This window comes from Loxodonta africana, chromosome 10 (assembly GCF_030014295.1).
Source record: "Loxodonta africana isolate mLoxAfr1 chromosome 10, mLoxAfr1.hap2, whole genome shotgun sequence".
NCBI classification, from domain to species: Eukaryota; Metazoa; Chordata; class Mammalia; order Proboscidea; family Elephantidae; genus Loxodonta; species Loxodonta africana.
The window spans coordinates 41,918,175-41,945,937 of NC_087351.1; the positions used below are offsets into that span (position 1 = coordinate 41,918,175).

The window sequence follows — 27,763 nt, forward strand, 5'->3', positions numbered from 1 at the left end:
ACAACCTTGCTTGCTGAAAGTGAAGAGGAGTTAAAGCACTTACTGATGAAGATCAAAGACCACAGCCTTCTCTATGGACTGCACTTCAACAATAAAGAAAACAAAAACCCTCACAACTGGACCAATAAGCAACATCATGATAAACTGAGAAAAGACTGAAGTTATCAAGGATTTCATTTTATTTGGATCCACAATCAACACCCATGGAAGCAGCAATCAAGAAATCAAAAGACATATTTCACTGGGCAAATCTGCAAAAGGCTTCTTTGAAGTGTTAAAAAGCAAAGATGTCACTTTGAGGACTAAGGTGCACCTGACCCAAGTCACGGCATTTTCAATCACTTCATATGCACGTGAAAGCTGGGCAATGAATAAGGAAGAACCAAGAAGAATTGACACCTTTGAATTATGGTGTTGACGAAGAATACTGAATATACCATGAACTGCCAGAAGAACAAACAAATCTGTCTTGGAAGAAGTATGGCCAGAGTGCTCCTTACAGAGAGTATGGCAAGACTTCATCTCACATACTTTCAACATCTTATCAGGAAGGACCAGTCCCTGGAGAAGGACATCATGCTTGGTAGAGGGTCAGCGAAAAAGAGGAAAACCCTCAACAAGATGGATTAACATGGTGGCTGCAACAACAGGCTCAAACATAACGATTGCGAGGATGGCACAGAACTGGGCAGTGTTTGTTCTGTTGTACATAGGGTCACTCTGAGTCAGAATTAACTCAACACACCTAACATCATTCAAATACTGACACGTGAATAAGAAGTAGAATACATCACATTTTATCACTTCACTTGGCTACTAAGACTTGTCAGTTTAAACAAAACACATCATCAGTTCCTCTGTATCGTTCTCTCTTCCAACATAACTAGACCAATAATTCTGACCAATACAAAGGCCCACTGTTACTGCTATTCATGATGGTTTTGTTTTTAATTGTGCTGGCTGAGAATTTGACTATAGTGGCCCCAATCTAGCTGAAATGGTTACATCAGTTATGTCCACAGATATACACTGACCGAGCTATCCATTTCTAGGTAGTGAAGATTTTTTTAAATATTTCTTAATAAACAAAAAGTAAGATAAGATCAAATCAATATCAAAGACTCTAATCTGGATGCTATTTTAGAGTACAGGAGGCAGAGAATTTCTTTGGTGGTTGGCAAATGTTAGTACTCATGCAGAAGGCTGATTTACAATATCTTGATCACTGGAGTGTTCTGAAGTTTAATTGATGTATGAAATGCTCAAAGTGCAAATTCTCATACTTATGATGCAAATATGAAAATATTTATACCAAGGTTAGCACTTGCTATTTTGAACTCAACCCACAATTCACTAAGACTCCGTATAAGCACATACCAGTCGAACACAGTTTACATGAAAAAAATAAATTCCTAACACTGAATTTAGATGCTTTTGTCAATAAAATGGAAACATTTCTTCAGGAGAATTACTATTACAGAAATCAATTTACCATTTTTTAAGCCTTGTCAAAAATCTTTAGGACCAATTTCTTTTCAAGGCAGAACACAAGGATTTGTACAATACACCTTTTTACACAGAGAGTTGTTCATGTACAATAAGAATTACCAGTTAGGATTTTGCCCATAAAGGCCTAAAATTATAACCTTAATAATTTTATGAATAAGCTTGTCATCACAGCTAGCAAATACTAAGCTAGACTGCTTAGTATTGGCAATTCACTGTGTAAATGTTTTATAAACATTATCCCATTAACTCACACAACAATCCTATAAAACAGTTATTATAATGCACAGACTCTTACAATCCCCATTTAACAGATTAGGCAAGTGAGACCTTAAGTAAGCTGCCCCAAGCTACCTAGAAAGCAAGTGGCAAAAACAGGATTCAGCCCAGGCTAATGTCTTAACCTTTCTGTTACAGAGTTCACAGCAAGAGCCAGTGTTAATAAAAACTCTTGGCTTTGACAAGGGAAAGAACGTAAAATCTATATAATAATGCTATTATAAAGCAGTTTAAAATGTAAAACATAAAAAATCCATTAATTCTACTCATCTTCAACTCCAAATGTATCCTTTAATCTACATTACATTTACATCTGATCAACACTTAACATGAAAATGTCAAACCTTGTCACTCAATAATAATATTTTATAATTATAATGTTGCTGGGTCATTTCCAAAAACAACATACTCAAGTCTTTTTTTTTTTTTTTTGATCCTTGCAAAAAACCCTGGCAGCAGGAATGGCAGGTATTGCTATCCCTGTTTGATAGGACCTAATAAAGATATGGAAACTCAGGATCTAAGCTGGAAGACTGTGGAGGATCCCAAGACTGTTCAACTTTACATCTTCAGTGCTTAGAATAGTGCTTGGCACATAGTAGGTACTACGTATACATCTGTATGGGACCGTAACCTAGGTATCCTACTTATAATCTACTATTCTCTTCCTACACTGTCAGGTTCTCACTCTTCTCATCAGGCCCAATGAGACCTGAAATAAGGTGCATGACAACGATGATTTATTAATTTTCATGTTGAGAAACTCTGATGTGAGATACATTATGTTTACTTGAAGAAATGGGTAGAATTATTTTTATCAATCATATGGCTCATCAAAAGAGTACAATGCTTCCTAAAAGCAAAGCCAATACAAAGTTAAAGCATCAAACGAACAGTTTGGCTCAAGTTATAATTTCCTTACTAAAGTATTTTTGACGACAGAACATTCCTCTTGAGTGGGTTTCTCTGGCCCACAAAAGAGGGATTAAAAATTTCTCTCTGTGCTGCCAACTGCACTACAAAAAAAGGCAAGGTGGAAAAACCCCACCTTTATCAATAACCATGTGGTAAGAATCACCATGAATCCAATTCCCACCTGAAAATGGATCCAGGCTTCAACTTTCCACATCTCCATTCCTCCTTGCCAGTCACTTCTCTGGCTCTTCTTCTCTCTACACTAACCAACCAGAGTTAGGTGAGACTTCATCCCCAGCCACGCTGAGCCAGGTCAAAATATCTGTGGCCACTCAGGGCCAGGTCATGGGTACTAGCCATAGGCCCTGGAGTCCACACATCTCCCTGCACTTCAGTCAGTCCCTCTCTCTCTCTCAAGCTAGAAGGACTCTATCTTTCTTCACTGACTGCCCATACAGCCTTTCCCTGCCTACCAGCCATCCACAGCTGGGTCTTTACAAGTTAGGACTTTGTCCTGCCAGCCTCTGCTGACTTACTAGCCCCCACCCATGGGTTCATTAATTCTCTATAATGGCTCACAAAATTCACAGAGACTATTACCTATACTAGACACCCTGGTGGTATAGTGGTTAAAAGCTCGGCTGCTAACCAAAAGGTGAGCAGTTCAACTCCACCAGCTACTCCTTGGAAACCCTATAGGGCAGTTCTACTTTGTCCTATAGGATCGCTATCAGTCGTAATTGACTCCTGGCACTTAACAACAACAACATTACCTATATTTACAGTCACCCATTTATTATAACCAGAAAGGATACAAGCAAAGAGACACATCAAACAAGGTCTGGGAGGGGTCCTGCTATGAGGCTTCTGCTGGCCCCAGGGATATGCCACCCTCTCCCATGCATGGATGATCTTACCAATCCAAGAAGCCACAAAAGAAGAAGCTCTGTGGTCCAAGGGTGCTTAGTCATTGGGACTTCAGGCATATAAATGACTCAATGAATACATACACTTGACTGCATTATGCACCCTGCCCCCCTGTTTATGTGCATGTGATGAGTTGGGGGCTCTCAACTCATGTGGTATTTAAGTGTTACCTTGCTGTTTTGGAAAAAGATACTTTGACTGCTGGAGAAATTCCAAGGGCTATTTTCTAGAAACCTGAGACAAAGGCCAAGCTGAGTTCTTTGTTCCACACACCTCTTACATGGCTACCCCATGGATTAAAAGAGAAACTTTTCTATGCCCAGCATATAGCCCTGCTTGATAAATGTTTATTTGGTCATTTCAAATGAGTTAAAACTGATTCAAAAATGGCAAAATAAAACTAATACAGATTCTTTTAATTCTCACATAACTGGTTTTGCCACAATTTTTATATTCACAAAAATATTAGTGGTTTGTTATTAGATCCAATTTTAAAAAGTGTTTATCATCTTTTTCTGATTACTTTTATAATCAGTTCATATTGTAGGAAATTTAGAGAAAGGACAAGAAAAAAGAACAAGTACATATACATACATAAAATGAAAAAAAAAAATCCATTGCCATCAAGTCGATTCCAACTCATAGCTACCCTACAAGACAGAGGACAACTGCCCTGTAGGGTTTCCAAGGAGTGGCTAGTGGATTCGAACTACTGACAACAGCTGAGCTCTTTATTACTGTGCCACTAGGGCTCCTATACTTATATATCAAACCAAACCAATTGCCATCTAGTCAATTCCAACTCATGGCAACCCTATAGGACAGAGGACAACTGCCCCGTAGGGTTTCCAAGGAGTGGCTAGTGGATTCGAACTACTGACAACAGCTGAGCTCTATTACTGTGCCACTAGGGCTCCTATACTTATTTATCAAACAAAACCCATTGCCATCTAATCAATTCCAACTCATAGCAACCCTATAGGACAGAGTAGAACTGCTGGTAGAGTACAGCTGCTGGTAGATTCGAACTGCCAACCCTTTTGGTTAGCAACCGGGCTCTTAACCACTGCGCCACCAGAGCTCCTCATTAACAAATAGAGGTTAACATACAGCCAACAATCAGAAAATAAACAGTAGTAATGCTTTTTGTACATCAAGACCCCTACCCTTAAAAGGCCTGGGTAAAAGATAAATACTTGATGGTTAAATAACCATTTGCCAATGGGGACAATATTTCATTGTGAAAATCTAAGTTGGGATAACCCCTGTCCTCAACAGGTTCTCCTCAGTTCTTTGTAGGATCTTGGCAGGAAAGAGGGTTGCACATCCTTGTAATAAGTACCATAGATGCAGAATAGCTCATAAACATGCCTCTACCTCCCACGAATGGGTGATACAGGGCTTTGGACATCCCCTGGCTCCTCATCAAGGACTGGGAGAAGCCCTCCCCAGGCGGGACTGTCGTGGCTGCACTCACTTGTGGCATACAGCATGAAAATGTTTGTCCAAAACACAGTGGTTATGTATTTGGGAGACCACAGATTCCTCAACCAAGAACTGGATGTTATGTTAACAAGCAACCTGATTCCAGAAAATCAAATATAATATCCACCCAGCAGGACTTATGATCTCAGAGAAAACCAACTCATGAGTATCTATGAGACATTTAAGAATAATCCAAGGAAGTGTAAAACTACATGCAAAAGTAAATTATAAAGAAAAAATAGCAGGGCATATTTATGAGGTGTAAATCTGGGTCATCAAGAGCAAAAATTAATAAGGAGAAAATAAAAAGAATTAGGAAAAAGACTAAAATTAAAATCCCAGAAAATAAGAAATGACACACATGTAGACTAACAGATACCAAAAAAACCAAACCCATTGCTGTTGAGTTGATCCCAACTCACGGCAAACCTAGAGGACAGACAAAGTGGAACGGTCCCATGGGGTTTTCAATGCTTTAATCTTTACCCAAGCTGACTGTCACATCTTCCTCCCATGGAGCAGCTGGTGAGTTCAAACTACTGACCTTTTGGTTAGCAGCCAGGTGCTTAACCACTGCACCACCAGGGTTCCTAGATACTAGGTCCCCCCGTAAGAGGTGTTAATTATAAGAGCTCAGGCTGCTAACCAAAAGGTCGGCAGTACAAGTCCACCAGCTGCTCCTCAGAAGTCCTATTGAACAGTTCTACTCTGTCCTTTTTTTTTTTTTTAACTCTGTCCTATAGGGTTACTATGAGTTGGAATTGATTCAGTGCCAATGGGTTTAGTTTTTGTTTTGTTTTGTTTTGTTTTGATGTAATGTATGGGGAGAAAAAAAAAAAAGAAGTTGGTCCCTGATGGCTGCTCTGCTGAATGCCCTACTGAATGTTCCCTGTCAGCCCATTTGAGTTTCTCAAATTCACTTCCCAGGTGGGTGGGAAGCAAAGCGACTTCTAACTAACGTTGGTTGAGTTTGTATTATTTTCTGATACTTTTTTTCTCCAACAATATTATTATTTCCTCTACATCAATGTCTCTCCTACCACTATATTTATGTCAGGCTTTTTATTATTTGCATAATTAATGTTCTTAAATTCCACAGGTAAATGAGACTGAGATTTGACAAGTGAAACCTCTAAGTGTCTTTCATAGCATTTCATCTAGGTATCCACTAACAACCACAAAAGACTCCTTCTGTTCCTAAGACTCAATTCAATTCAATGAATATTTATTCAGGCCCTACCATAAAATGTTTTCAAGCAGGATGGCATTTACCAGCTAAATCCTTGGCTCCGTGAAAGGAGAGGAATACCAATTCCTCAGAAGAGATCCAAATCCCAGGGTTGTTTGTTTATTGTTGTTGGGTGCCGTCAAGTTGGTTTCGACTCATAGTGACCCTATGTACAACAGAACCAGAACAATGCGACATCCTCACAATCGTTGCTATGTTCCAGGCCATTGTTGCAGCCACTGTGTTAATCCATTTCTTTGAGGGTCTTTCTCTTTTTCACCAACCCTCTACTTTACCAAGCATGATGTCCATCTCCAGGGACTGGTCCCTCCTGATAACATGTCCAAAGTATGTGAGACAAAGTCTAGCCATCCTTGCTTCTAAGGAGCATTTTGGCTGTACTTCTTCCAAGACAGATTTGTTCATTCTTCTCACAGTCCATGGTATATTCAATATTCTTTACCAATGCCATAATTCAAATTCATCAACTCTTCTTCAGTCTCCCTTATTCGCTGTCCAGCTTTCACACACACATGAGATGACTGAAAAACCAGTGGCATAACTCCCAACATCATAGCAACATGCAAGTCACCACAGTACAACAAACCAACAGGTAGGTGGTGGACATATGAGACATATCTTGCAAATTCACAACAGCTTCATTATAAACAAACAATAAACTTTTAAAACCCAGTTAAACACAGCAAATACCAGCAGGGTCACCCACAGTGGACAGGTTTCAGCAGAGTTTCCAGACTAACACAGACTAGGAAGAAAAAAAAAAAAGGGCCTGGCAATTTACTTCCACAAATTAGCCAACGAAAACTCTATGGATGACAACAGAATATTGTCCAATATAGTGCTGGACGATGAGCCCTCTAGGTAGGGAGGCACTCAAAATACACACTGGATGCAACACTGGCTTTGAGCATACCGATGATCATGAGGACCACCTGACCAGGCAATGTTTCTTTCTGTTGTACGTGGGGTCTTCCTAAGTGGGGTCTTCATGGGTCAGAGCCAACTCAACTGCAACTAAAAACAATACAGAACGCTATAGGACATATGTAGTCCACCCAATACAGATTTAAGCTTTGGCTATTAAATATAACAGCATATTCTGCATCTCGCTGCTTACTGCACAAGATTTTTCTCTTTAAAGGCAAAGCAAAAAGCCAAAACCTTGTGCACTTGTCCTTTTCAACCTGAAGAAAGCAAAAAATCATTATAATTCTGAAATAAATCTATAATCTAAATATTAATCTTAGGAATATTAAAAAAAAAAAAAAACCCATTGCCATCAAGTCAGTTCTAATTCACAGCGACCCTACAAGACAGAGTAGAACTGCCCCATAGGGTTTCCAAAGAGGAGCTAGTGGATTCAAACTGCCGACCTTTTGATTGGCAGCCATAGCTCTTAACCACTATGCCACCAGAGTTTCCAAAATATATGTATAAGAATTAAAAAAAAAAAGAGTATTGTGAGGATGGCACAGGACCAGGACCAGGCAGCGTTTCATTCTGTTGTACTTAGGGTCACTATGAGTCAGAATCAACTCAATGGCACCTAAGAACAATAACAACTAAATAATTTTTTTTTTAACCAAGAGTAGATCATTAAAAGTGGTGCCACAAATGTTCCTTTTTTACAGAGGAAAGTATCTTATTTGAAGAATGATCTTAGGAGTTGTAACAAGATGGTAAGACAAAGCCATGAGAGGCTGCCAATATTTAATCACATATTTTATATCTATCAGAATTATGTGGCCCTAAGAGAAAGAATATGAAAATAATCATTCCATTAAGTTTAAAGGTCTTCTGCAAGATAGAAAATGGATTCACCTATGTTTAGAGCTAAATAAATACAAAATCCAATAAAATGATCAATCTAGTTAAGAACAAGAAACTTTATCAGCACACATTACTTATAAAAGCAATCTATAAATTGAATCCAGGGACAGGGGATACATGATGACTCCTTTATTAAAGTAATGAGATCACTGATCCAAATGGGGTTCCATGGATTTGATCGACATCCAATCTTTGTCCCAGCTAAAAGCACTGGTGTTTGCACAACATGAACCAAGGCAAGAAGACAACTGCAAAATTCACATGAGAAGGGAACTTCACCAATTGTATGAGATCACATAATTATTTCCTGGAAAACACGTTTCAAATATGGTAAGATTTTAAATTAAACATAGAAAAACTTGCAAATCAAAGCCACAATGTTAATACTTTTGTGCATATTAAACCCTATTGTATATTGATTCCGACTCATAGAAACCTTATAGGACAGAGTAGAACTGCCCCATTGGGTTTCCAAGGCTGTGATCTTTAACAAAAGCACACTGCCACATCTTTCACAGCTGGTGGATTCAAACTGCCAACCTTTCGGTTAGCAGCCAAGCACTTAATCACTGTGCTACCTTGGCTTCTTTTGTGCATATTACATACATATAATTAAATAATTGATGTTGGCCTATGTGTGTGGTGTTAGAACACTTAAGAACTTAAACTTTACCATACGTATAAGTTAAATTAGAAGCATAAGAATTACTTAAGAAGGTGTAAAGGTTTACCACATAAGTGACTGCAGTATTTTTTTAAAAATCAAAATATATCAAATTTAGAAAGGCAACTTAAAATGTTTCAAGGCATCTGAATAATTGGGTTTACGAAGGATACCAGTAACCCTTCAAAGGTTCTTATATGTGATTGTTAAAATCTGCTAGATTTATAAAATATATATATAAGTTGTACCAGAGAGATTAAGAATAAACATATGAACATAGATCTTTAATAATCTGAATATTAAATTCTAAAACCAAGGTAAGTATCTGAAAAGCCTTTTCTTCTCACAAAAACTATCCTCAAGGGCACTATATTTAGAAATTGACAACAAAAGACACATGGTATCAAATGAAAAAAGCATAAAAAATCATGTATAAGGTATAAGGAGCATATTTACTTATAGAGAAAAAAAATTGGTAAGATAGTCACCAAAATGTTAAATGTGTTTAACTTTGAGTGGTATGATCCCTGTTGGGGCTTATCTGAATTCCTCACCTTTCCCAGAGGAAAGGTGACATATGTTAGCTTCCTACTGCTGCTTTAACAAACTTCCACAACCTGAGTGGCTTAAACGCCACAAAGTTCTTATTAAGGATGGTAAAATACTTTGGAAAAGAATAGCGGTAATGACTGCACACCATACGATGAGCATTATCACTGCCACTGAACTATGCATATAAAAATAACTAAACTGATGGATGTTTTCATATATATATATATATATACACACATATACATATCTACCGTAACTCTAAAAAAAAAGACACGAACTTATTCTCTTACAGTTCTGGAGATGAGAATTCTGAAATCAGTTTCACTGGGCTAAATAAAGTCAGATGTTAGCAGGGCTGGTTCCTTGTGGAGGCTCGGGGCGGGGAGGGGGGCGGGGAGTCCGTTTCCTTGCCTTTTTTTTCAGCTTCTAGTGGCTGCCTGCGTTCCTTGGTTCATGAGCCCTTCCTTTCTATGGAAACTCCAACCTCTTCTCTTGCTTCCGTAGTCGCATCTTCTCCCACTCTAACTCTGACTGCTGGTTCCCTCCTATAAAGACCTTTGCTTGTGGCCCACTTACCCCACCTTCAAAATCAGCAACAGCAGATGGAGGCCCTCTCTCCCTTTTCCATCAGCCAGGGAGATCCTCCCCTATTAAGGACTCATGTGATCCGATTGGGCCCACCTGGATAATGTTATCTCAAAATCCTTAATCATATCTGCGAAGTCCCTTTTTGCCATACAAGGTAATATTCCCAGCTCTGGAAACTTGGATGTAGACATGTTTGAGGCTCATTGTTCAGCCTACTGTAGTAATTTCGAAATTTTCAATATATAAGGAAAACAATTATTTAATTGAATTATAGAAGTTTTATATAACCCATTGCCGTCGAGTTGATCCCACTCATAGCGGCTCTATAGGACAGAGAAGAACTGCCCCACAGAGTTTCCAAGGAGCGCCTGGCGGATTCAAACTGCCGACCCCTTGGTTAGCAGCCGTAGCACTTAACCACTATGCCACCAGGTTTTCCGAAATTTTATATAGAGAAATTATAATTGTCCAAATGGAAAAAATGCTAAACAGAAATGATTACACAAAATTAAATTCCTTTCCAAGTGACTTTAGACCTGCTGACTTGTAGTATTTTTTAGCAGAGAGAACATTCAACATTAAGCTTTCTGAACCTGTAATTCTTAATATTACTTCAAAAGCATACTCATCAGCAGGTACCAAATGTAGAATAATAGGTAAAATTCATGTATTTGCTTCATCCAGACTATGCCTGTGAACATCTTAAGAAAACAGGAAGCTACAGCCTACACACTGTTATTTTGTGACAATAAATTTCCAAAATTTTATCTGTCTTGTTTGTGTGCTTACATTTTTATACAAAAAAAATCAAGTTTTTAAGTCCTCAGAAGTATTTGTGTGCAGTCTGCTTTCTCCTTTTTTTTTTTTTGCCAGCAATGTAATAAATTATACTTACATGTTATATTTTCTCCAGAACAGAGAATACAATAAAGTACAACTTGAAAGTACAAATGTTATTATTCGGCATCAAAATGAGCATAATTTACCTTTGTGATAGTTGCTACAAGCGCTGAAGCTTCAAGGAAGGCTTTTCTATTTACCTATTTGGATGAATGAATACAGGTAGGATGAACTACCAGAATGAGTAAATTTATTTGCTGACTGACACTGCAAAGCAGTATCTTGATTTACATTGGCTGACTGGAAAACAGAGCTACATTACTTTAGATGGTATATTCTAAGTGGAAGCTAATGAAAAGTTTATGGAATCAATCTCAACGTTGGCTGTCCTATGGTTTTTACTTCTGTTCTTGTTTTTAGCTTAAGATTTCATTCGAAAAGTTATTCAGAAATGACATGGTTACTATGTAGAATCTGATGACTCTTTACAAAATAAACTCTAAAGGTGAGTTTTGCTTGTATTTTTAAACCTTACAAGGATTTTTGGCCAAAAGATAATAAAAAGTCTGTCCTAAGTAAGGCTTTTGTTTTTCTCTGTTGTTCGGTTTTAACTTAAAACACCGCAGTTTTTATCTAGGGTCAGCATATAATTTAAGAGAACGCCAGAATAACAGACATAAACTGAGACTGTCCTGGACAAGCTGGGCATGTGGTCACCCTATTTAACCTGGTGTACCAGTTCAACTCCTTTCTATTATTCCTTTCTCACTGTATGTTTACTTTAGCTCCCTATTCTTCCCAAAGAATTGAATAAAAGCAAAGATTATTCAAGAGCTAGTCTTTTATTCTTCAAAAATCTGTGCAAGCTACTGGATACATTTAAATATTCTAAGTCTCTACATCTCGGGTGCCATCAACTCATTCCATGTTAGTAGAAGAAGTTAACATCTGTTGCAGAGAAGAGCATAGAGCCTTCCTCCCCAGGGACTACTTAGAAACAAGACAATTCTTTCCCAGCAGTTATGATTAGGTAAAGAAGAGCTAGGCATGAGTGAGCCACGTTACTACTCCTGGAGCAACAACTGCTGCTTTCCATGCTACTAGTTAAAGTTGGGTTATCTCAAGATGAGGCTTATGAGGAACAGTACTTGACTAGTAGATATCTAGTAATATCAGATTTCTAATACAGCTGAACAGGTCTGCTGCCTTTTTGTTAGTCAAGAGTCTACCAATGAGTCATGTCAAAAGAAAATTCTCTATGTAACTTGTCCATTGCATTAAAGCTGAAAAAGTTCTAAGTATTACATAAAAGACAGGCCATGTTTCAGGAACCTTTTCTAGTCCACTAGCAATGAAAAACCTACTATATGTTGCCCAGTAGTCTTTCAGGGCAGGAGCTTCAGCACCTAACATGGTGGCTACAAGAAAATCTGTGTTTAATAATAATTTTTAGCATTGAATTGGATTACAAGTATATTTTAAGTTAAATCATGTCTACCTATATATACAACTATATTTTTGTAAAGTCTGAGGATAGTACAATTAGTCTACAACGGAAGTGTTGGCCTTAGCCTTGCACACAAGCAGTGAAAAGGAATGTAAGACAATTAAATTACTATTGAGATTGGTTAACACCACTGAAGTGGAAAGAAAACCTCCCCTGGGCTTGTGACTGACCATCTGCAACAAGTGGAATTAAGTTTACCTGAGGGTAGGTTTGTTCATAATTTACCAAAAACAAACAAATAAAATACACAAAAAAGGAGAAAACAGATTGGCAAAGCATGAAACTTAGCAAATGGGTAATCCAAACACAACTTCTAAAATGAAAGCAACCACTGAAAGGTACCTTTCTAAAGGACTCTGTTATTTTCTAAGAATCTGTTTGAAATCAATGTCCTATTCAAGAAGAAAGGATTCACTGATTTACTGATAGGTAAGATTCTTTTCACCCACTGGTCCTGAACCACACAGATCAATATATGGCCTTATAAATTTCTTCCAAAACACCTTAGCATCCCCATCTTACCAAAAGGAAGTGTTGTGAACCTACTGAAGCCAGTTTAATCATACGCATTAATTAATTTCTTTGGACGAGTCAAACAGTGACTTCCGGAGATTTAAAGGTGGGTAAGGATTCACTATGTTGTGAATTGTGAATCCACAATCTTGTTACCAGAGTACAATGAATACAAATTCCAAAGTAAATTCTTAGACACATATACTTACAAAACAAACGTACACGAACCATTAGACACATTTCAGTTCATATGATGCACTGTGCAGTCCCCAGGATGTGATCTTGATAACATCTCCAAGGAAGGATTCTGTTCTCTTTAGTGTTGGCATCAGCAACTAGAAACCCTTCCAACCAAGGGAAGGACACAGAAGGACCTCCTACATAAAAACATACCAGCTTCACTCAATTCTACCCCATTCATAAAAGGGTTAGGAGTATCTCTAAAATAATTTTGGCAATCATAATTCCTGAGTAACACTAATATCCCCCCAAGTGAGAGTTCATTTCTAATGTTCATTATGTTAATTATGAATGCCTAGGGGGTAATCTAGCCACCCATAAGAGATACCCTGTAATAATGGTGGCTAGAATTCTAGCTGACCACTATTGGGATGTGAATTTCATATGAAGGAAACTAAAATATACAAAATATCATACTACCTAAACTTTAGTATTTTTCAGTAAATTTCAGGCAAAAAAAATAGAAATTTTAATCTCCTACTCATGATTCCGACTCATGGCAACACAGTCTGATGATACCAAACTCTCTGTATGTATATATGGCCATGCTAGCCTTCCCTGTTCTTAGGGTTAGCTATAGTGAAGTGAATAAATTATTGGCAGTTCTGCTGCTTACTGGGTACGCATGGGATTTGGGGTAAATGATTTAACCTCTCTGACCCTTAGTTTCCTCATCCTTAAAACAGAGATAAGATAAGCAGCAAAGAGCTGCTGTGAGAACCAGAAATGACAAATGAGAACAAGCCAAGATATGGACTGGTACACAGAGTAAGTGCCAGGAAGGTTTTGTTCCTAGAGGCTCCCCTCTGCCAGCCATTGTTACTGTGAAGGAAGATGCCAGGTGAAGGCTCTTTGTCACTCATGAGGGGGCCCTGGAACCTTGTCAACCACAACCCAGTGGTCCTGGGACAAGCTATTCCAAAAACTCTCAGAGGGGTAAAGTTCACTTTTAATTGATAAAGAGATTGAGACACAGTATCTTGAATATGGCAGGTACTCCATAAATATTTGGCTGGTGATAGGACACATATTCCAGTCAATTAGGTCCTTTGGAACTTAATACAAGCAGCTGGGCTGGAACTGAATCCTTGGTCTCTCTCTGATTATTGCTATCCATTCAAAACCAAGTGACAGTTTCATAATCATCCAGTAGTTATTTATCATATCATTAATATGACTGATTTTAGCAACATAGGAAAGGTTTTGATTTTTTGGTAGGTCCAACACTGATTGCTGAAAAACCTTTAATGCTTTAACCTAATGGATTAATCTTTATTAATGATTAATGGAAAGTATCTTCTTAAGAAAATTTGAAATTCACATCAACACAAATCTAGTTGAATAAATTTCAAGCGAGAAAATCTTACTTCAAAATTGGCTTAAATAATTTTCAAAAAATACATTAAAAGCAAGCTCATTTAATAGTATATGGGTTTAATATTTGAACAAATGACTGCTTTAGTTGATGTACAAATATGCTTTTGTCTGTAACATATCAGACTTTGATTATATTCTGATTTTTTTATTCCATTTTTTATGAAAAAGGAAATAGATCTTAAGATGTATAATACTCTTTTAATTGGATCTTAAGCATCTGTTACTTGTAAAATAAACTTTGAAAACTGAAAAACCAAACCAAACCCATTGCCGTCGAGTAGATTCTGACTCGTAGTGACCCTACAGGACAGAATATAACTGCTCTATAGGGTTTCCAAGGAGCACCTGGTAGATTTGAACTGTCAGCCTTTTGGTTAGCAGCCGTAGTTCTTAACCACTATGCCACCAGGGAACAATCTATAAATGTCTCAAGCTATAATACTTCATATATACACCACTAACTCTCCAACAATCTGAACCAGAGGAAGGTATATATAAAAATTTTTCTTTTTTACCAAAATAAATTGGACAAAACTTTTGTTAATAAAACACGTTTCTTTTGTTAACAAAACAGTAGTCTACAGAGACTTTGTTGTTCTTAGTTGCTGTCAAGTCCATTCCTACTCATAAGGACTCACGTGCGTCAGAGCAGAACTGTGCTCCGCAGGGTTTTTATGGCTATGACATTTCAGAAGCATTTATTACTCACATCCATACTTTTCATTCATATTTTTGTTATCACATTCACACTTCTCATTCATTTTATGATATATATGTGAAATAAAAGTGGCTGCTTTTATTTATTAAGGTAAGGGGCATTCAGAAATTCTTGAAATTGTGCCTAAATACAAGCTGAAAAGTCAACAAATTCTTCATCAGTCAGGGGTTTATTCAGAACAGAAACCAATGAACCAATAAAGGGTACATAAATTTTCTTCTTCTTTCTCACCAAAATAAATTATACAAAATTCTTGCATGGTTGCAAGAATCTTTCTATTTGCCAAACATCACTGAGCTGCTGTTATCAACTATGTGGCTTTAGCCAAATAAAACTTTTTTGCAATTTTGGAAGAAATTTCTATACAGGAAAATTTAAATTTGGACTGGTGTAATTGTGTCTTAATATGTGCTATTTTTACACCAATTCTTACCTTTAAATCTGTCTAAATTACATGATATTCCACAATGGTCATCCTAGATATATAACCAAAGGCTTTGTTTATTTAATTATGTTTTTTGCATGAGAGCAAAAAGACAAAGTAAAGAACCAGCATACTGTGGATTTCTCTGCTACCAAGTAACTTCCAACGGTACTGTCATCATTAATTTCTAATGGTACAAAAATATCTGGTTGATCTTATGGTTTGAATTTTGTCTCCCAAAAAAATACGTATTGAATATTTGCCCCTATACCTGTGGATGTGATCCTGTTTGGAAATAAGAATTCTCTTTGTTATGCTTATTACAAGTAGGGTGAATCCTAAATCTAATCACTTCTGAACAGAATACATACAGACACAGGGAAGAAGCTCTACGGAGACAGTCACACACAACAGATACATCTACAAGACCAGGAACCCCAAGAATTGCCTGCTACTAGGAGCTGAAATAGACAAAGAAGGATCTCCTGAATAGGGACTTCTAGCTTCTGACAACAAATCGTGGATAATACTGTGATGAATGATAATTCTGAAACATTTAACTGTGCTCATACCGAACCTGTAAATAGACCAAGGGGCACTCATCCGAACAGAACAAGGGGATGCTGCATGGTTTAAAATCAAGAAAGGTGTGCACCAGGGTTGTATTCTTTCACCAAACTTAATCTATACGCTGAGCAAATAATCCAAGAAGCTGGGCTGTATGAAGGACATGGTATCAGGATTGGAGGAAGACTCATTAACAACCTGCAATATGCAGATGACATAACCTTGCTTGCTGAAAGCGAAGAGGACTTGAAGCACCTACTGATGAAGATCAAAGACTACAGCCTTCAGTATGGATTGCACCTCAATATAAAGAAAACAAAAATTCTCACTAGACCAATAAGCCACATCATGATAAACAGAGAAAAGATTGAAGTTGACAAGGATTTCATTTTACTTACATCCACAATCAACACCCATGAAAACAACAGTCAAGAAATCAAATGGCGTATTGCATCGGGCATACTTGCTGCAAAGATCCCACTTTGAGGACTGAGATGCACCTGACCCAAGCCATGGTATTTTCAATCGCCTCGTGTATATGCAGACAACTGATGAAGAGTTGATGTCTTCGAATTATGGTGTTGGTGAAGAATACTGAATATACCATGGACAGCCAGAACAAACACATGTGTCTTAGAAGAAATACAACCAGAAGGCGCCTTAGAAGTGAGGATGATGAGACTTAGTCTCACATACTTCGGACATGTGATCAGGAGGGACCCGTCCCTGGAGAAGGACATCCTGCTCAGTATAGGGTCAGCAAAAAAGAGGAAGATCCTCAATGAGATGGATGACACAGTGGCTGCAACAATGATTTCAAACATAGCAACCAGTATGAGGATGGCACGATCAGGCGGTGTTTTGATTCTGTTCTGTTATGGAACCGACTTGATGGCACCTAACAACAGCAACAACAACAGATTCCTGAACTGTGGGAAAAAAAATTTCTATTCTTTAAAGCCACCCACTTGTGGTATTTCCATTACGGCAGCACTAGGTAACTAAGGTAGTTGACAATTTCAGAGAAATTTCTGGGGACATTTTACATATTCCTATAGATGAAAAAGAATTTTGATTTTTATGTGCACTTAAAATAACCCTTTCCTCTGGATCTAAATTCTATCAAGAAAGAGAAAAGTTATTTATTTATTTTCCTAAACCTCTCTAGAATAATTCTGTGGAAATTGAAGGTGAATGCTATCTCTAGAGGAATCCCTGGGTAGTGCAAACAGTTAACACGCTCAGCTGCTAACCAAAGGCTGGCCATTCTTGTCCACCCAGAGAAGCCTGAGAAGAAAGATCTGATGACTTACTTCTGAAAAATCAGCCACTGAAAATTCTCTGGATCACAGATCTACTGACACACATGGAGTCATCATGAGTCAGAATCACCTTGGTGGCAAATGAGTTTTTTTGTTGTTGTATGTGTAATTTTTTTTTCTAACTATAATCACAAGTACTCTATATTTTTACCTCTATTTTCACATTTGTGCTTAGATCTTTCAGATGAATCAACGTTACTGTCAGAGGTCAAAAACGTTAGTTATTCTCAGCACAAAACAAATACAAAAATAAAGCAAAGAATCTTCATATTATCAACAACTCCTATGAGACTGAATTTTACCGACTTCTTCTAAACCAGTCTGGGTCCAGCCCTGCTATCCTGATCTCCTGCTATCCTGATGTTCTACTGGTTTCTTGGTATATCTTGAGAGCTAGTGAATGGCCTACTCCATGATTCCACAGCCTAATACACACACTAGTTTCATGTAATTTTCCATTACACTCCACTTTAAAAGACAGGTAATTATTTATTGTGGTTGTCAAATTATTTTATAATGGGCACGGAGTTCCACAAGAGGTAAGTGGTAGTTAGAGAAAAGATTCGGAAGAGGTTTATGGTTGGCTTAGCCAAACTGCTAACTCAACCACTTCCCAGTAAATTTGCTTTCTCATCCCAATATAACACTTCAGCATATGAATAATCAACTATGTTATATTAGCTATTCATCAGATGTAACAATTTAGCAAATAATCTCTAGATGCTAGCATGAAAGCAAAATGTGATCTCCATAATTCATTTCCAAGTGCCTTCCTCCTCACGTTACGGGCTGCTATACAAAGGAACTTTTGATTTCTGTCTCAGGACCATAGTTGAGAATCATTATGTTGCCAAACGTTGTACCATTATCTATTGTATTCTTCTTTTTTATCAAATAAATATCATTTGAATTCCACTTGCTACTTGCATCTGAAGAAGAATTAAATCAGCTTCTTGTCAAAAATAATAAAAAGCAATGTGGGTATACTTTATTTTAACAGCAAATGTGTTTTTCATTTTGGGCAGAATCAAGTTAAAACCTTAAGGAATTCTGAGAGGCTGAGATTTCAAAATGTGTTTCAAAGCACACCTAGTTCCAAGATTCGCTTTGTTACAGAAAGCAGAGAAAAAAATAATCCCACCTGAGTCTTTCAACCACGTTGCTTTTTCATGCTAACATTTTAAGTATATATTGAAATAAGAATAACCTAATAAAGAATATACACATTTCTTTTGTTAAGAAGACTGTATGTTAGTCTACAGACCCTAAAAGTATCAAAAATCCACTTATTATGTACACATTTACCAGGGAGTATGTTTAACCCTTTACAGATTGTACCTTTCATCCTCAAAGCAATCTCAGGTAAGTCACAACCATGCGTTCACGGACTTAGAAAATTTTGCATTGTCTAGTGAGGTCTTACATGTTATTCATGCATAAATTACTGAAGACCTACATAAAAAATCATCTCACCAAAAAAAAGTTAAATCCCCCTTAATAGCTATGATAGCAGTCTGGTGTCACAGAGCAACACTGTCATACAGTATGGTTTCATGGGACAAGTTTTGGAACTTTATTAATAATTTTCCCATTATCCCCCCAACACACACAACTAAAGTTTTCTCAGAAAATTCTTTTAAGTTTATCTCAATCCCGAGCCTAAGGGCCCAAGTCAGTGCAGACATATGTTTGTCCAAACAGCCAATTATCTAAGTCTTCCTAGCCCTAAGACTAAGGCATAATGCCTTTGGCATCACAGGCTCAAAGGATATTCTCCTAGTGAAGACTGTTAAATAGTATACAGAGGTTAACAGTTGTGTATTGATAAAAGATATATATGCAAAGTTAAGTTTCTTTGTAAAGGTGCAAGACAAATAAAGCCCCACTTTTTGCAGCCTGTAACACAGGCCTAAAACAGTAGTTCAGCATCTGGAGTAGATACCTGGATAATAAGGCTTCAAAAAATAATTCTGCAAAAACACTTAGATAATATATTCTATATACACATACATATTGTTGTTATTGTATGCCTTCTCGTCAATTTCAACTCATAGCAACCCTAGACACAGTAGAACTGCCCCACAGGATTTCCCAGGCTATAATGTTTCCAGGACCAGACTGGCCCCCATTGAGCTGCTGACCTTTTGGTCATTGCACCACCAGGCCTCCTTATACAACATTATGTAAATAGGGGTCCTGGTGGTGCAGTGGTTAAGCACTTGGCTACTAACCAAAAGGTCTGGGGTTCAAACACCCCACTGCTCAGTGGGAGAAGGATGTGGCAGTCTGCTTCCCTAAAGATTACAGCCTTGGAAACCCTGTGGGGTATTTCTACTCTGTCCTATAGGGTCACTATGAGTCGAAATCGACTCGAAGGCAATGGGCTTGGTTTTTTAGTATTTTTTTTTTTTTTAATATATATGTGTGTGTGTGTGTCTCTATATACACACATATACACACATACACAAACATACATACTATATATATAAAACAAGGTCACTATAAGTTGGAATTGACTTGATGGCAATAGGTGGTGGTACACATATATGTATATATACACAGACATACATACATATATAAATACACATACAGGTAGTCCCCGACTTAGGTAACATATTCGAGTTCCAACGAGCCGCAGTTACGACCACCTGTTTTTGTACATCTTCCATTAGTAATAGGTGCTACATACGACGTTGCAGCACAAAATTTGCTGATGATATCATTCCTTCACAGATGTTCAAAGATCAGATTTATATAGATACAGATAAAATGCAATTATAACGAAAACTAAAAAAAAAAAAAAAAAGAGGTATTCAGCTTACATCAGAATCGACTTACCAAGATGCTGTTGGGATGGAACCCTGCTGTAATTCAGGGACTGCCTGTATGTACACACTACATGTCAAAGTTACACACATATTGATATACTACAGACGGTAAAACGTATGAAAGCCAGAACGTGTGTAAGGCGGAAACTAGCCAGAGAAGGAAAACTCAAATATTTTTCACTAAAATGAGCAACAGAAAAGTATTAAGACTTCATCCTGTCAAACGTGGAAAACTTGAAAGACTGGGACAAGCAAGGCAATCTAGTGAGTTTTGGACCTCACAGATTTCACTGTATCTCCAAAATACAATCCTATTATACTATTAAACTTTAAAATAAATTTAAATTTTAAATATACAGTATAAAGAAAAAAAAAATTTATTAAAATTATATTATTAAGAATCAACGTAATGAAACGATAAATTCTACACTTCAGCATTAAACCAGAAATCAGTAGACACACAAGATGGCCAAACATAAAATTAAAATGAAAAATAAACACCTAAGACCCAAACACTGTCATTAGCTTAGCGGGATTTTGCTATTTCACGTATGTTGGGCTGGTCAAGCAGCTAATTACTTTCAGCTTTCTCAATCTGTGTAGAAGTAAGGTAGCTAAAATCAACAATAAAATGAACAAGGACACCCAAACTGCTAAGAAACAATGTACAATTAAGAAAGTGAAAGAATTACAAGGAAAGCAACATTGCTCTCAAAGCAAGGCCCTCCCTTTGTTATTCCTTTACTGAGTTGTCTTCTATTTAAAATCTTACTCTGATTTATTTGGCCAGATAAACAACGGTACAAAGGCATTTAATGTAAAACTACATGCCAGTAGTCTTACTGATGTTCTATTACTCTACTTAAATAAATTCCAGAGGAAAATATAAGCTGTCCTTCTAATAAGATAATAGCAACGTGAATACACGCAATACAGTCATATTAACTGCATCACACGTCTAAATTAATACTACTTGTTATTAAAGAGAAAGTGCGTACAGGTAGATAGATAATGTACTATAATGCCAAGTTAATTCTTCCTTTGGAACGCTGTCTCTTGCTTCAAAACAATTCCTTCTCAGTCTATATATTCACCATTCCTTTGATAGTAGAAAGTAACAGTGTTTCATCGAGAAGTCAACTAGTGCTATTCTTCTTTTACTCTCTGAAAACAATTATCATGTACACTAACAGAACACAGTCTTTAAATACAGCCACCCTTCAAGGTTACATGATGGCAAAGTAAACAAATAAGCATAATATAAATAAAACCTTGGGTCAATACTTCCAAAAAGAAGCAATTAACAATATTTTATATACTCATAAGTTATAACATATAAAAAAGCAAGACTAGATTTTTAATCTAAGCTAAAAGATGGAAGAAATCTATAGTCACATAGTTCAGTAGATATTTAGGGTACATTTATCTTAAAATAAGAATATGTGTTGATTTACCATCAAATTTTTCCAGTACGGCTCTATATCTGCCGCTTTTCAAACTTCATTGTTAAAGAAAAAGTATGTCCTAAATTCTAAATAATAATAAAAGAGTTTCTCCAGACAGGGTCTCTCTTCTTCAGCCCTGTACACCTCAGGCTCTGGTCCCAGGACAAATGTGTCATGAGTGTTATTGAAAGAAACTGAACTGTCAACTAACACGTCAAAAGATTTAAGCTAGTCTGATCTATGTTACTACTGGATTCGCACAGAGGTTAAGAGCTTGGCTGCTAACCAAAATGCTGGTGGTTCGAATCTACCAGCCACCTCTTGAAAACATTTTGGGGCTAGTTCTATTCTGTCCTATAGGATCGGTAGGAGTCGGAACCAACTCGACGGCAACAAGTTTTTTGGTTTGATCTATGTTAGTATTTAGGGAGCTCTTGAACAAACTGGACGAGAAACCTCTTCACACATTTTAAAACAACGAATGCGGATGACTCAGAAAATCAGAAGAGCCTCTGATGTAAGCTCAACGTAACTCCAAACTACACAGTAAACTGTAAATGCTTTCAAGCTTTCAGCTCTCTCCTGTGGCATCCACTTCCTGCCTCCCCACCTTGCCTTTCCTCTATCTACCTGTCTGTCTGTCTGTATCTCTCCTGTCATTCTTCCTCACAGTTGATACCTTCAGAAAGTACTTCAACCAGTTGCTGTCAAGTCGATGCTGCCTTATGGCGGTCCCACATGTATCGGAGTAGAACTGGGCACCACAGGATTTTCAGTGGCTGGCTTTTGGAAGCAGATCATCAGGCTTTTCTTCTGAGGCATCTCTGGGTGGACTCAAACTTCCAACCCTTCAGTTAGCAACCAAGCACATCACCCATCTGTAACACCTAGGGACTCCAAGGTACTTCAGAAGAAACCAAAATAAAGGGCAAGGCACCTCTGCCATTCCTAGGATCAGAAAGGAAAGAGATGCCTGCTACTTTGTGAAAGATGTTTATGCTTCTTAATCTTGTTTCTGCCTAGGGTAATAATGTGTCCTGAAACACATGACAGATTAGATAGATAGATAGATTAGATAGATAAATAGACAGACAGACAGATGATAGATAGACAGACAGACGATTGATGGATACAAAGATAGGTGATAGACAGATGATAGACAATTGATAGATAGATAGGTGACAGACAGACAGACAGACAGATGATAGATAAGACAGATAGATTAGACAGATACCTAGACAGATGAATTGAAAAATCCCTGTCTAGATCCACTAGCCAGTACATATTTACAATATCTTGTATATAAATAATTCTCAAATCCATCTCTCTAAATATAACCCTCACTTACAACCTTAAAAAAAAAAAAGTCAAAGTGAGATCTTTACCTTGACTATCCCAATCCAGCTTTTCCAACTTTTCTTTAGAGACAGACAACTGCTAGAATAAATGCAGGCGGGAGGGGACCCCTTACAAATCAGTCACCAGGACGGATGATTTTCCCTTTGCAATATTTCTCCAGGACTCTTCCCCAGAGCCTTGGCTCAGGTCTCAACTACCTCATGACTGAACTCCAGTTTTCTTTCTGCCAGAACATTTTTGACATTCTAAAACTGTTTCCACAGGGCACAATCTACCTTTTGGATGTCCTTGGTACGACACCTCTATGTAGAACAGTATTAAGGTTTCTAATAACTTGAGTGCATTTCAATTTCAAGGCCTTTTCATCTTGTACTTTCCCCAAATACCCTGTCACCACCCTTAGGTCTCCACACTCCATTGGGGCTTGTTGCCCCCTCTCTTTGCACTCATATCACCCCCTCCATATAACATCAGGAAACCCTGGTGGCGTAGTGTTTAAGAGCTACATGCTGCTAACCAGAAGGACGGCAGTTCAAATCCACCAGGCATTCCTTGGAAACTCTATGGGGCAGTTCTACTCTGTCTTATAGGGTCGTGATGAGTCGGAATCCACTCAACGGCAACGGGATTGGTTTTTTGTTTTATATAACATCACTCTTGGTCACTACTGAAATAAAAGGAATTCACTCTCCATCTAATACCCAATCCCAAATCTCCTGTATCATGTATGTTTCTGCCCATCCGAAACACCATCAAGGTAAGTACAGGTGTGTGCGCAAGGGGGTAGGGCGCACACATGCTTTATGCTTAAGGAAACCAAAGTCTGTCCAGGTTAATGTGACCCAATTTGAATCTTCCCTGCCACTCTGTCACTTGCTTTAGAATTCAGGCCAATTTAATTTCTACACAATTACATTGGATTTTTGAGAAATGTTATCACATACTGTTTATATGCATATCAGTATTGTTTTGTAAAAACTACTGTGCATCCTTATGGAGATACGATTGTAGACTACAACCTCCATTCAGGCAAGGCTTTCAGTGTCTTGGAGAGTACTCCTGTTCACCCACAATAGATATTCCATAGTACTGATGATGTGCAGAAATGGTAGGACTTGTACCAACATTACACAAATTTTTTTTTCACTTTCATGGAAATTGTAATATGCAATATGAAATATCACTGCTTTCCATAAAAATTCCTGGCACTCATAAACTTATTCTGGCCTCCACAACTTTTGTAACTTCCTTCACTAGTGATTTCCCCCCTGGGCTTTTTCCTAATATCCATGTGCTAAATGCCACAATTCACAACCCTCAAGGTTTAGCAAACTCTGCTCCAGAGTAAAGAATGCAATTCGTGTTTATCCAAGTCATCATTACAAAGTGAGTTCCAATATTGAGTCTGTAGCCAGTCTCCTGGGGCTGAAATTCAGCACCTTCAGAGACTTCTGTCTCTGCCCACCACTTCCCTGTCTATACTAAGAAGGCTGGCGCCATGGCCCCCTCTCCCTTACACTCTTATTACCCCTTCCATATAACATCCCTCTGGATGGCTACCGGAATAACCTAGAATTCAGAATTGCCCCATGAAGAGTGGTGGGCAGACCCGGTCTCCTACCCAGGGTGGCCTGGTCCAGGATAACTGTTCTTTTTCCGAACTGTCCTGGCTGCTGTCCAGAGTTCCACATCCTCAAACTTGAAGGGTACAAGCAGCCTTGGGGTACTCCTGTGCATCACTACCACCACTTAAGTATCTGCGCCCCCATTTCAGTGTCCCACTATCAAGTGCCCAGGGGATGAAAAGCAGGAAGGCTGCAACGTTCAGGTTTTAACGTTGGAAAATGTGTTTTCATGTTCATATAGAGGAGACACTAAAAGACGACAAGGAGGAGGGTTATTTGTGGTCTGGTCAGTTGTTTTCACAGCTGGTCGCGCCAATCACTCTCTCTTAAAAACTTAGCTGACAGGTGAGAAATTCCTCCTCTCCAGACCATTCCAGGAACGCCTCAGCATCTAAGTGAGCTGAGAGATCTGAAGGGGAAGGGGGTGGTGCTGAAATGGTGCTGAGCAAGTCCCAGGGAGAAAAGTCTTGTGGAGATAGAATCCTGGCGCCAGAAATATGCTGGTCCAGGGTCCGGAGGGAAGACAGGGGAGAGCCTGCAAGTCTTAGTGGAAGGAGGAGCGCGCCGAGAAAAGGGCAAGATACCTGGAAATGTCATAAGCGGGGTGCAAATTGATGAGTAGGATGCAGACTGGAGAGAAATCGGGGTATAAAACAAGAGGGGACGAGCGCAGGGCTGGGCGGCAGGGAAGGCAATGCCCTGGGATGCGGGGTCCAACCTCGGCCGGTGCCCGACCCTTCCAGAGCGCTGGCGAGGCTGGCTCCCGGCAGAGCCCCGGGAGCCGGCAAGTTGGCGCGGCGAGGGGCGGCCGGCCGGCCGGGCAGCGCCCCCTGTGCGGAGGGGAGGCTCCGGTCTCCAAGCCGCGCGGCGCCTTACCTTCTGGTCGACGATGGAGCAAGCCATCTCGCGGACGTGAGCCAGGCTGTAGTCCCCGGACGAGTCCTGCAGCAGCAGCACCGGCTCGCGGCTCAGGCCGATCTGCAGATGGAAGGAGATGCCCCCAGCCGGGGCCGCGGCGGGAGCCAGGAAAGGCGCGGGCCCTGGCCCCGACCCCGGGACCAGCGCGGCCGCCGCCGCCGCCGCCACTGGCAGCAGCGGGCTGGGCGGCCGCAGGACCGGAGGGGCGCTCATCGTCGGCGGGGGCGCGTCGCGGGCCGCGCGGCTGGGCAGCCGAGGGCGGGGTCCGGCGGCGCGACAGCCGAAAAGTTTTGCAGCCACCGAGCCGGGAGCTTCTCTCTCCGAGAGCCCAGGCGGAAAATAAAAACTTTCCGGAAAAGTCCCCGCGCGGGGGGAGGGCGAAGGATGAGAACCAGGAGGGGAGGGAGGAGGGAAAATGGCCGAGGCGGGAGGATCCCGCCGCCGGGAGCGCGGCCGCCGCGCGGGGGAGGCGCTGCCGTCGCCGAGGTGCAGCCGCCGCGGCGCGCTCGGAGGGACGGGGCGGCGGGTCAGCGCGGCCCGGGCGCCAGGCGGGGGCGGGGAGGGGGCGCGAGGGGCGGGGAAGGGGAGCTGGGGGCGGGCACTGCGAAGCCACCACCCGGCGGTCGCCGGAGCCGCACGAACCGCGGCCGCAGTGGCCGCAGAGCGCCCGGTCGCCGCCCTCTCCGCCCGCGGTTGCCGGGGCCTGCGCCTCTCCCAGCCTGGGCAGGACGCCGCGGTGGGGCTCGGGGCTGCCTGGGCGGCGGGGTCCGTTCCTCCCCGCGGGGAACTCCAGTCTCCGCGAGCCCGGCTGCGGAGTTAGGGGACCGGGCGCGCCTCATCCGACCGGCTACCCTCGTCCCCACCGTCCACAGCACCCCTGCCAAATGTCCCAGAACTACACATTTTACAAGTAAGGTGACCATTCCTGGACACAAGAATTTCGAACCTTGCAGTTCCCCGTGAGTCTTACCTTCAGAGCGTCAAGGAGGGATGAAAATAGCGGGTCCTTGGAAACCCACTGCATCCGGACCCTTAAGAGCCATCGGGGTTGTTGCCAAAGAGGGTAGGAAGCCAATCCATGGAAGTGTTTCTGAGCCTTTCTGTACATTTTTTTTCTCTCTGAAACACCCTTACACAACCCCACCCACTTCACCCCAGCTCCCAAGGCATCAGACCTGTACAAAAAGCTGAATTATTTTGAAAGAAAAGGCTTTGTCTACTGAAGGGCTGGAGGAAGATCTGGTTTGGCCTCTTTGCCTTATTCCCTGTATCTGGATCTTCAAAAACAGTTTTCTTTCTTTTCTATCACTCTGAAGTCTGCTTTATAGGAGTGATGCTCCCAACTCCACCCTAATACCACCACCATCACTAGCACCACCGTCAAAGTTGGGCACCGTCTCATGTTCAGCTGTTCTAATTTTGGTAGTTGCCTCTTCTTGTTGTATCTATCAGCTGGCAGGAGAGGGGATGTTTCCCAGTCCTTGGAGATTAGTTCTAATCTTCTCCTTTTACCAGGGCGGGCTTCATGAGTGCGCTAATGTGCAGTGACACAGGACCTCACCCTCAGAAGAGCCCAGTTTGGTCTAATGCTGTGCAACAATGGCCTGCTGTCACTGTCTTGGAATTCTTAATTTTGAACAAGAGGCTTTGCATTTTCATTTTACACTGCATCTGGCAAATTATCCAGCCCTGTCTCCACCTTCTCAGCTTTTCTAGTCCTTCCTCATTTCCTTGGCTGACACACACGCCCAAGCAAACCATCACATATTCTTTCTGGTGGGTTGCATTTTATTTTTCTTGTTCTACTTTATTTGCTCTCTGGTTTTGGCCTAGGACATTGCAAGGTATTTTCCTCTGAAGCGTTAGTAATGGAGCTTTTTTTTAATATTTTTATTGTGTTTTAGGTGAAAGTTTACACGGCAAATTAGGCTCCCATTTAACAGTTTTATACAACTTGTTAAGTGACATTGGTTAGTGTTCACCATTCTCATTATTCCTATTCTGTTAGTTCTGTTTCCATTGATCTAGCTTCCCCTCCCGTCCTTGCCTTATCTTTACTTTTGGGTAAATGTTGACTGATCTCAT

At 39.9% G+C, this 27,763-nt stretch overlaps 1 protein-coding gene across 1 annotated transcript in view; it reads right to left on the minus strand.

Moving 5' to 3' along the window:
* The window catches only part of PRKD1 (protein kinase D1), a 399,928-nt gene extending 374,037 nt beyond the window's left edge, over positions 1-25,891 (minus strand). The window contains exon 1 of the mRNA XM_003408596.4: positions 25,637-25,891. Coding sequence (XP_003408644.1) covers positions 25,637-25,891 — 255 coding nt within the window. The remainder of the gene's footprint in view (positions 1-25,636) is intronic.
* Between the last annotated feature and the right edge of the window lie 1,872 nt (positions 25,892-27,763).